Source organism: Colobus angolensis, unplaced genomic scaffold (assembly GCF_000951035.1).
Source record: "Colobus angolensis palliatus isolate OR3802 unplaced genomic scaffold, Cang.pa_1.0 Scaffold286, whole genome shotgun sequence".
Classification (NCBI taxonomy): Eukaryota; Metazoa; Chordata; class Mammalia; order Primates; family Cercopithecidae; genus Colobus; species Colobus angolensis.
In genome coordinates, this window is record NW_012116110.1 from 1,389,344 (window position 1) to 1,401,045 (window position 11,702).

General features: G+C 38.3%; 1 protein-coding gene across 2 annotated transcripts in view; it reads left to right on the forward strand.

The window, feature by feature from the left end:
* The window catches only part of LOC105516633 (chromosome unknown open reading frame, human C9orf135), an 83,960-nt gene extending 73,121 nt beyond the window's left edge, over window positions 1-10,839 (forward strand). The window contains exon 6 of one of the 2 annotated variants that reach the window (XM_011948895.1): window positions 10,558-10,839. In XM_011948895.1, coding sequence (XP_011804285.1) covers window positions 10,558-10,740 — 183 coding nt within the window. In that variant the 3' untranslated portion in view covers window positions 10,741-10,839. The remainder of the gene's footprint in view (window positions 1-10,557) is intronic. The other variant, XM_011948896.1, reaches the window with a different exon arrangement.
* Window positions 10,840-11,702: the final 863 nt, after the last annotated feature.

An 11,702-nucleotide genomic window follows, 5' to 3' on the forward strand; every position in this document is an offset into this window, starting at 1 on the left:
CCATTCCCCACCCAGCCTAGATTGCACCACTGCATTCCAACCTGGGTGGCAGAGTAAGACTCTGCCTCAAAAAAAAAAAAAAAAGACTAGGGTTAGACAGTATGATGGTTAATTTTCTGTGTTAACTAGGTTATTTGCCCTGTTGTTTAGTCAAATACTTGTCTAGATGTTGTCCTGGAGGTCTTTTGTAAATGTGATTAACATTTACAATCAGTTAACTTTTAGTAAAGATTATTCCAAATAATGTAAGTGGGCCTCATTGAATCAGTTTATAGCCTTAAGTGTAAAACACTAAGGTTTTCTGAGAAAAAGGAATTCAGTCTCAAGATTGTAACATAGAAATCTTGCCTGAGTTACTTGCCTCACAATCATGTGAGCCAATTCCTTAAAATCAATCTCTCTCTATCTGTGTGTGTGTGTGTGTGTGTGTGTGTGAGTGTGAGTATTCTATTGATTCTGTTTTTCTGGAGATCCTTGACTGATACAGACACAATGATCTTTCCAAACTCTCTGGCTGTCAAATTCTATTATTTGATTTGATTTGATTCTATCTCAATGATCTTATCCCATTGAAATAGTCATTTATTTATGACCAAGTATCCTTTTGGTAGACATTTATTTCAAACTTGGTTGAAAATTAAGTGTTAATTATACTTAACTATAAATTAATTAAGTATTTTAACTTCCTGCTCATCTTGTGTATCACCAACAGTAGAGAAATTGTGGGGTCTTAATTCTCAGTTCTTTTAGTAGAGAGATACCCTATTTCTCCAGAAACTTAACTTTTGCCTTATATTGCCTTCTGAAGTTATTAATTTTTTTGAGACAGAGTCTTGCTCTGTCACCCAGGCTGGAGTGCAGTGGCATGATCTCAGCTCACTGCAACCTCTACCTCCCAGGCTCAAGTGATCGTCTTGCCTCAGCCTCTGAAAGTGCTGGGATTACAGGCATGAGCTGCTGCGCCTGGCCTGGTCTAACATTTATTTCTAAGTTAGGCCATAAAGCTAAGTTCTGCTTCAGAGAACTTGGAATTATGAGATATTTTATTTTCTTCTTTTTGATTATCTTCAATTTCTACAGTGAACATATATGACTTTTGTTCATATATGTATGGAGAAATAAAGTTTTAAAGATTGAGAAGCCTAGGCCTCAAATTAATATACAGCCCATTAATTCATTCCATTATAAAACAGTGGCAGAGGTAAATGTCCTCACATAATATAGACAGAAGAATAAGAAAAATCATATTTGTGTTTTATATGATTGAAGTGATAGAACCAATCAATTTTGTGCATTAGAAACAAATAAATGTATCAATAGCTAATGTTTAATTGTGTATTGCTTAGTTTTTGATGTTGGCCATAACTAAAATTTATGTGATATTAATCTTTAAAAGTCAATTTATTTGTGAAGTGTTCATTTACATGGATCTTCATTTTTTTTGTAGTGAAACCTTACTATGTTGACTGGATTCATTAGTGGTAAAGAAATTTGTATTTCTATCCACAGCCTAAATTTCTTTGTACTTTCCGTGACTATTTCCCTGTAGCTGAGTCTCATGCTCTATTAATACCTGTGTTTGTTACAAATGCTTTCCCTCCTAAAATTTTATCAAATAAATGGTAGTAAATATTTCTTGAATACATAAGAATATATCCCACTAGTTACATATTTATTTAGCTACATTTACCAATTATTCTTATTTTCGTGATACAATCATTGGAGGAAAAAATATCCAATAGAAATAAAATTTGGTCAGGTGTGGTGGCTTACACCTGTCATCCCAATGCTTTGGGAGGCTTGAGATGGGAAAATGGTTTGAGGCCAAGAGTTCAAACCTGCAATGAGCTATCATCGCACCACTGCACTCCAGGTTGGGTGACAAAGCGAGACTCTGTCTCTGAAAAAAAATTTTTGAAAAAATAAGAGAAATAAAATATTTGAAATTTAGGGAAGGAAATGAATGAGGGAATCCGCCTGAGATACCCATCCCCCATTGGTCCCCAGGGTAGCTGAGGTAGGTTTGACTGTAGGGTAATTCGTTTTTTCCTCCCACCATTCTGCACATGTGCTGACAAGACAACCTTATTAGAGAAAGGCAGGTCTTCAGTCAAGTGCATGTAATTGGTAGAGACTTTTATACATGATGTATGCTGGAGATAATGAAACAAAATATCACAACAATTTTATATCCATTTTCATTCCATCCAATGTGACATTGACATAAATAAGCTTACTAACTCAAATATCATTTTAAGAGTAAATGGAATACTCAAAATGAGCATCCTTATAGGCATACTAGAGAAGAATGGTCTTTGCTGTACCAGTGCCAGGTGGCTAATAGCTATCTTTAATGGCGGAAGCAAGGTTAGTTTGCACTGACTAATTTGGCCAGGAAACATAACCCATTATGCATTTTTATGAACGATCTGGGTGAAGGAATTGAGACTATGCTTCCAAATTATCTTGTAATATTGTATTAGGCAGAGTTACTATGTTCCAGAAGGCAGTCCTAAAACTGAAAATGACCTTGAAAAATAAAACTATCAGAAATGAAAGGTCCTAAAGAAAAAGGATGAAATCCTATATGAATGAGTAGAACCAAGGAATAACCTACCAGAAGATTGCAAAAATTGGCTAAGGACTGGCTGTACAGTTGACTAAGAAGTAGCAGTATCATTATTCTGAAAAAAGTTCAGGAGATAATGGTGCTTAGAGTAAGGATAGAGCACACAAGGAGCAATGGGGGTGGAGGTGGAGAGGATACCAGGACAGCCCATCGTTTAAGATACATTAGGCCGGGCGCGGTGGCTCATGCCTGTAATCCCAACACTTTGGGAGGCTGAGGCGGGTGGACTACCTGAAGTCAGGAGTTCAAGACCAGCCTCAACAGGGAGAAACCCCATCTCTACTAAAAATACAAAATTAGCCGGGCATGGTGGTGCATGCCTGTAATCCCAGCTACTCAGGAGACTGAGGCAGGAGAATTGCTTGAACCTGGGAGGCGAAGGTTGCGGTGAGCCGAGATCGTGCCATTGCACTCCAGCCTGGGCAACAAGAACTCTGTCTCAAAAAAAGAAAAAAAAAAAGATCCATTAATGCATTTTACTGATGTAAGTGGTAAAACCATGAGGGAAGGTGGGTTGGGGAAACCACTCACTAAGAGGACCCTCCTTTAACATCCTAACCTGCCTTGCCATGATCTGTGAAAGAAAAAAGAGAAGGAAGAGAACAAGAAGAAAAGAAAGAAGAATGCTTTCTTAACCAATTTTCTGAAGGCCAGTTTTCCCCTATGGTGATTCTTTTGCTGCAACTCCAGTGCTTCCAGTTTTAGCAGGACGTGTTTTGCCTTCAGTATTCGTTTCTCTGATGCTCTTTCTTTTCCTCCTTCTACCAGCATGTTTTATGGGACCCCCTCAACCCTTCACTGAAAATGCACCCTCAAGGGTGGCTAGAGGTTAATTGATATTGTTGTGTTTTGTCAGGTGCTACTCTGGGTTAGGCTTCTTTGGAGCTTAGCAGTTGTTGGTTACCACCACATTCTTCAGCCTCCCTCCCTCTTCAGAGCCTATGACATTGCAACACTGTCTCCTTATCTCTCCTTCTCTGTCCTTCATGGCTTCTTTATGGACCCAATCATGGGCATCCAAACATTTGGGCCCCAGATCCCTGCACCTCTCATTTTACGCAATCTCAGCGAATTCATCCATCGCCATGTCTCTGTACCAGTCATCATTGGGTGGGGGTTGGGGGGTAACTTTTAATTGTTGTATAATTTCAAACTTACAGGAAAGTTTCAAAAATTGCACAAGGAGCTTCCATATATTCTTTGCAGAGTGGATAGCTGTTTACCGTATGAGGGTAGGCTGGAGACATCGTGCCCTTTTGGTCCTAAACAGTTCAATGTGCATCTCCTAAAAATAAGGATGAGTAGCTGTGGTACAGTTCTCAATTTCAGGAAAATTGATACAGTGCAACTATATAACCCACAGTCCATGTTAAATATCATCCATGGTCCCGATAATGTTCTTTATAGCTATTTTTTCCCTGCCAGTGATCACTGCTGTGCATAGGGCACTGACTTCTCTCCAGGCCATCTGTCCCACAGCACTACCTTCCAAAGAAACATTTTTTACTGATGTCATCTCAAATTAAAAATGTCTAAAATGTGACTCATCATTTCCCCCTAAAACAAATCATCCCCACCCCCATGTCTTTCTAATTCTTTTCAATGTTATTACAACTCTCCCAGCCTTCCAGGCTTGAAGCTATGAATCATCTTTGGTTCTTTATCCCCAGTTAGTTGTGTAAATCCTTTACGTTCTTCCTGTGAAATGACTCTTTCATTCTCATTCTGCATCAGCCTTTGTGCACTAAGGCCCACCCATTCCACACATTAGACAAATTCTTCTAGTTACCCTCATCTACCTGAAGAACTCAGAAAAAGCTTGCACTGCTTGTCCTTCCTTAAGTAAACTCTGCCACAACTCTGTGTGTGTAGCACCGAATAGTGACCTAGCCAACAGCAACATATAGTAATTCACAAATCTATTTCAATACACACTTTCTTCCCATTCCCACTAAATAAATGTTGAAGAGAGATTTACCAATTATGTTAGGGTGTGGAAAACATAACTGTCTGTAACTCACATATGCAGAGGAAATTTATCTAACTGATAATTGACCTTCTTCTGGAGCCCACCACCAGTGGGAAAACATAAACTCTTCAATCCATTTAATGCTTAGTCTGATTCCATAATTTAAATAGTTCTGCATTCTATAGAAAGTGTTTAATCCCTCCTGAAGAAAACGTTCACCTTCTCAGAGATCCTCTCTCTCCCATCCTGTGTGTGCAGAGAAGAGCTAACATAGCAGAACTATGGAAAGGAAAGCAGAACTAAAGGAAAGACTACTATCCTTTCAAAGCCTACTTAGAATGTTGGCCCTTTATTGGCATTTAGAAACTTGGCTTTCAGGATAAGAATTCCCTGATTAGAATGACCCATTGTGGCTAAAATGTTTGTGCAAAAATATGGTTTATGCTGAACACCTGTTTCCTTCTGGGAGTCTGAAATTTTGGGATATGCTAGGCAGAGGCTGCCTACATGACCCAGCTCCCAGTAAAAACTTTGGGCACTGACTCTGCAATTAGCTTTCCCAGCGGACAGCATGGCACAACTCACAGTTGGGGGATTTACGCTCATCCTGTGTGACTCCACTGGGAGAGGACTCTTGGAAATTTGCACCTGGTTTCCTGTGGATGTCAGCCCATAGCCTTTGCTGATTTTGCTTTGTATCATTTTTATGTAATAAATCATAACCATGAGTACAACTATACAGGTGGTCCCTGACTTATGATGGTTCAACTTACACTCTTTTGACTTTATGATGCGTTTATTGGTATTAAATGCGTTTCACCTTATGATTTTTTTTACTTAGATGGGTTTATTAAGATGTAACTGCATTGCAAGTTTAGGAGTGTCTGTATATAGGTGTATGTGCATATACACACACAACTGTGAGTCCTCCTAGATCATCACACCTGAGGTGGTCTTGGGGACCCCAATATACCATACTCTTTTCTCCCTGAAAAGGGGAGAAAAATTGTATTTTCCAAAATTGGTCACAACATGTGCTCTTACAATGTGATTTTGACACTCCTCCAACTGAGAAGCAGAGTCTAAATTACCCCCTCAGAGAGAATTGTGGTGAACTGTGACTATGGTGGCATGGATGCTATGCGAATTTCAAGGCTAGGTGATAAAGAGCAATACACCTTCCTCTTGTTTCACTTTGTGGGATGCTCATTCTCAAGAGCCAGTCACTGTGCTGTGAGGAAGCCAGGCAGAGGACCCATGCAGTTGTTCCAACCAATAGCCCCAGCCAAGGTCCCAGCAGCCAGCCAGCATCGGTTACCAAAAGGAATGAGATGTGTACAGCCCCTACCCTCAACTCACTTCCAACTGTCACGTCTTCTATGAATCTGTCTTCTTTCTATGAATCAGCTGAGACCCTGAACATTGCAGCAGAGCCTTTGCCATATCCTGTCCAAATTCCTGACCCAAAGAATCTGGAGGCATAGTGAAATGGCTATTGTTTTACACTAGGATGAACAGAGTGGGTTGTTTGCAGCAACAAGAATGCACCTTTCCCTACAATGGCATCCAGATACATGGAGAGAAGGATATGACTTAGCATCCTGATGCCAGAAGGGAGGAGTGGGGTTTTACATGTGGTATTTTCTGCCTGTTTTGTTTTCTGAGGTGATATCCCTAGTCTACCTGGCTCTTTCCTTTGCTGGCATTAGTGGCCAAACTTTATGGACATTGTAACTGGCAGTCTTTTTCTCTCTGTCCCTGGGCTTGGTTGGAGCCCAGAAGGCCTGTCTGGGATGACTCAGCCTCATTTCCATTCCCATAGACACTGTACACCCCACAGACACCTTCTGTGACTCTTACGCAGCCCCAGCTCCAATCGTCAGCTCTGTAGCCCCTATTAGTATCCTCCTCTGCAGACTTGCAGATACCTTAGGATCTCATCCATGCCATAGGAAAACAAAAGTGGCTCAGGATTGATGAATCTTAGTGGTTTCCTCTACCTGACCATGCTAGTGAAAGGAAAGGGCCATCTGAGAGTTGCTCTATTTCAAGAGTTTCCAACAGAAATGGGGATCAGGAAGCTCCTGTGTGTTTTTTGCCATCATTCTCATTCGTCTAGTGTACCATTCACTATTCAGGTCAAAGGGACTTTGCCTGATTAAAGCCCAGGGATGGGAAAATTGGGACGTAATGTGGGCTTGTTCTGCTCTCCTTTCCCCTTTGTTTTTTAATTCTCACAATTCCCTAGATAGGTTCTTCCCTATCTTCCTTCTCTTCATTTCAACTCTTCTGTAAGCTTTCATAGCAAAGGATATTTTCTCTACCCATTTGGAGAACTCTATAATCTCCCAGGTTTGATCATTGACATTCTAAAGTCCTCAAAACTGTGAGTTGGATTACACGGATATTGTCTTGCTGAAAAATCCTACTTGGTATGTTAGAAGCTGGTATGATTTTGCTCTTTGATTGGTGTTTTTCTGAAACAAAGTACAAATGAGTGGTTATATACATGGAAAGAGGAAAACACATTAATAATTTTCCACTTATTACCCCCTTTATTGGCTTGAGTGGTATACCAAACAACTTTATTGTCCAGGGTTCGCATGGTATCAGTTTTGCCTTGGTTCTGAGCTGCAGTCAATATTAAGGTTTTTTAAAGTTGTTTTTGGTGTACCTTTTTTTTTCTATTCTATTCCATGCTTTTTGTATTAAACTTTGAAAAGCATACTTGCTCTGCTTTCTTAGAATAATTATACCCTCTAGGTTTCTAGCAAGTGGTTCTAATTTTTGAATACCTGCCTTGTTTTCCTATTTCATGTTTACATGTTTCTGATTCCTAGGTGTATGTTTTGTCACAAATTTCCTGTTTTCCTTCACTCCTACTTTTCATATATGCCCTGCTCCCTTGGTTTTGACCCATTCATTTGCTCTGATTCCAAGTACCTCAGTGTTCCAATATTGTAGATTATTCAGGTGTATGTTAGGATGCTTTTAATAAGATGTACAAAATCCAGCTCAAACTGGGGTCAGACTATAAAAGCAACTTACTGGCTTCCATGTTCTAAAAAGCCAGACTTCAGGAAAGGATTGATGTAGTAATGCTATTGTGTTTCTTACTGACTCTCAGATGTGAGTTTTATGGTGTTGGTTTCATGCTAGATTGGTTGTAAGAGAGCTGCAAACAGCACCGTGGGATAGATGCTTCTTCATTTATGTCCAATTGTGGAAAAGAACTTCTTTCACATAAACCATTGAATAGAAGTCCTGGGCTTTAATCTGTTTGGACCAATTTAAGTCACATGCCTAACACTGAACCTATCACTGTCATTGAGAATGAGATGCCACTGTTCTGATTGTCTTTAGCCAAATAGATTCTGCTGCTAGACCTGGGACTGGGATCAATCCTCCTCAAAGCACATCCCTGCTACACCCTGGGAAATGGGAGCAGTGGACTCAGGGGTGAGCTGGCCAGCTCTTAACAGTTGGCATGAGCTAACTATGCTCACCTCTTCTTCAGTGTTCACTGACCTCACTCTGGTAACTTGAAGTTAACCTTAGTAGGAGTGTTTATGCCACAGAAATTGGCAAATATTACAATTTTAATTTTTTAGAGCTGGTTTACCAACACAGCACTGAGAATAAGAGAAACCCAATGTAACTAACATGGATTAACAGGCAACAGTCTCTTAACTAGTTTTTCTAATGTCAGAATTGCTACTTCCAATGCATTCTTTTTTTTTTTTTTTTCTTTTGAGACAGGGTCTTGCTCTGTTGCCCAGGCTGGAGAGCAGTGGCACGATCATGGCTCACTGCAGTCTCAGCTTCCTAGGCTTAAGTGATCCTCACACCTCAACATTCCAAGTAGCTGGGACTACAAGAACATGTCATTATGCCCAGCTAATTTTATGTTTTATAGAGACATGGTCTCACTGTGTTGCCCAGGCTGGTCTCAAACCCCTGGCCTCAAGTGATCCTCACACCTTGGCCTTCCAAAGTATTGGGATTACAGGAGTGAGCCACTGTGCCTGGTCCATTCTTTTTTTAATAACAGCTTCACTGAGATATAATTTCACATACTATAACACTCACCCTTTTAAAGTGTATAATTCAGTGATTTTTTTAGTATATTTATGGGATTGTACAATCATCACCACAATCAATTTCACATTTTTGTACTGCAGGAATCTCAATACCTATTAACAGTCACTCCCCATTCCTTCCCATCATCCCACTCCCTGGTAATCACCAGTCTACTTTTCTGTCTCTGTGAATTTGCCTGCTCTGCACACTTAATACAAGAGATTGTACAATATGTGGTTTCGCTTCTTAGCATAATGTTTTCAGGGTCTTTCAATTCTGTAGCATGCATCAGTATTTTATTCCTTTTGTTGACAAATAATATTTCATTGTATGTCTAGACTACATTTGTTTATTCATGTAATTGATGACATTTGAATGATTGAGATCCAATTCTAATCACAGTTCCAGAATCCAGTTTTTTCCTCCTCTAGTCTTTAGTGCTTCTGCTACCAGAATCACTTTCCTAGAACAGCACATTTCATCTTGTCACTCACCTCATAAAAATCCTTCTCTCTGCCTATGAAATACTAAAGGAGCACATAGACGCTGTATTTGAAGCTCTCTTCAGTTTGACTGCAGCAGGGATGGGAATGAGAAGAGCTCACCTGCCTTCGAGGGGACATTTTGGGCCAGTGATGCTCAAATCTCATTTAAAGGACCTCTATTTGACCTACCCACCAAGCAACCAACCATAACACCTGAAGAAATAGCCCGAATGACAAAAGCAAAAGCCCAAACTACATAGAACAGTGACACAGATATTATATATCTCTACAATTTTATAGTTTATATTTATTTTCATCTCTTAATTGATAAAGGTTTTGTTAGGGTTCTGGAGGGATAATGAGTTTTATAGTCAGATAGATCTAATTTGTAGTTCTGGCTTAGTCGCTTATTCTGACTTTCTTTAAATTCTCTCCTGAAATTTTAAGCAAATCATCATTTCTGTGTGTAAAGTGGGTGTAATAATTCATACCTTAGAGCCCAGTTACGGATTAAAAAATATACTCAAATACTTGTGCCTAACCCATAAAAGTCACTCAATACATACATGGACACTATTAACGTTGAACATATGATTACATTTTTCAATTATTTTTGACAAAACCAATCTAAGATTATAACTATTTTGGTGTTCTTTCATTGTTTTATAGCTTTGGTGATTTAATTTCAATAATGTCCTAGTGCTTTAAAATTAGAGCCAATTTAAAGCAGAAATTAGATAATCAGTTAAAAGGCTTTATGTTCCATGCCTGCCATTACCCTTGGTGTAATCGGGAAGAATCAATATTTCCTTTGGGAAATAGTCAATGATAATATCTTGTTTTATTACAATGAAGCTTTTCTGAAGTGGCCTAAGTATAAACATCTTAAACACTACACTGGGTTATGTTGAGGTAAATTCTTACAGGAATGTATCAAAGCTTGGCATTTATCATTGCCATGGGAAGTAAGACTTGGTAACAATTATTAAAGATATAACCCAAGATATTATTCTTTGCAATGGTTATAACATATTTTTTAAAAGGTGTTGAATTGTATTAAATTATAATTGTTTTGGTCTTATATATATGATCATAAAACTTAAATTGTTCTTTATACTGTGTATTTGTGGTTTAGAAAAATTTTACATGTGTAGTGACTTTTTAGTTTTATAAACAACCATGAACGATGTTCTTTTTTTGGGATTTGAAGTAATTATGAATGCAATAGCCATTTTTTACATTGAAACATTTGCTATTTGAGAGAACAAATTAATCAATTGTTAAAAATTAACCTTTGATCATAAGAATAATATATAAAAGATAAACTTTTGAAGATTACTTCTTTTTACATATTTCGGTTATTAAATACTATTTCTCTTTTTTCCCCCCCATAGGCTTATCCCTGTGGAGATGATTATTCCATAGTCCACAGAAAATGCCATTCTCAGTTCACGGATCTAAATGGTTCTAAAAGATTTGGCATCAATACTTGGCATGATGAGAGTGGGATTTATGCTAATTCAGATGTAAAATGGAAACTCTATCCCTTGACTGGTGGTCCTATCACGCCCATTTAAAAATAATGTATAGAATCAGCATCTCTGACTAATGAAAAATGGATGTAGCAGTTGATGATTTTCTATCTTAATAAATGCAGTGGAAGTATTAGTATAGTAGATTCCTTTAAGCACAAAGTCTTATTTTCTGGACCAGTGTTTATATCCTTATTTTCATAAGCTACTCTGGTATTTTCCAAATTTCAGTATGTTTCTTGCTGAGAGTATACTACACATTTCTAGATGGTATTTAGTGAAACATTATTTTATGGATTATGTGTTTCTTTTAATAATTATTAGAAAAAACACATAAAACTAGCACAATCAAGCTTATGATTGCTTAGGGTATGGCTAATTATAAAAAAGTAGGCCAACTTAAATTCCACTGAAGACAAAATTTTAAGTGAATAAATATATAGGTTGACATAAAACTTAAATGGTCAAAGTTTAGGCAACACTGGCCCTATAATAATGTTGAGTATGTATGTGATATTTTTTGAGGGGGAAATCAGTATCTATCAATTTTTGTTTATCTGTGGTAGCTAGTTTCATTGTGGATTATTTATTTTGCATGACATTTTTCCTTATTCAAGTTAAGCCCTTTAGAATATATGGATAGCAGAGGTGCAGATAGAATCTTTGTGAAACTCTAGGGGTTCGATGGGAAATCTAGTCATCTAGTGTTAGATTTGGAAGAAATCTTAGCCGTTGTTTTGACTTACCCTCACATTGGTCCATGGATGTTTAAGTAACAGAGCAAACAGAGGTCCATGGATGTTTAAGTAGGCTGCTGTATCAGTCAACTGGGTCTACCATAACAAAATACCATAGACTGGGCGGCTTAAACGACAAAGAAGATAGTAGTCTGCAAACCAGGAAGAGAGCCCTCACCAGAAACAAAACCCTGCCAGAACCTTGATCTTGGACTTTTCAGCCTCCAAAACCATGCAAAAATAAATTTCTGCAAAATAGGAAGGTGAGTC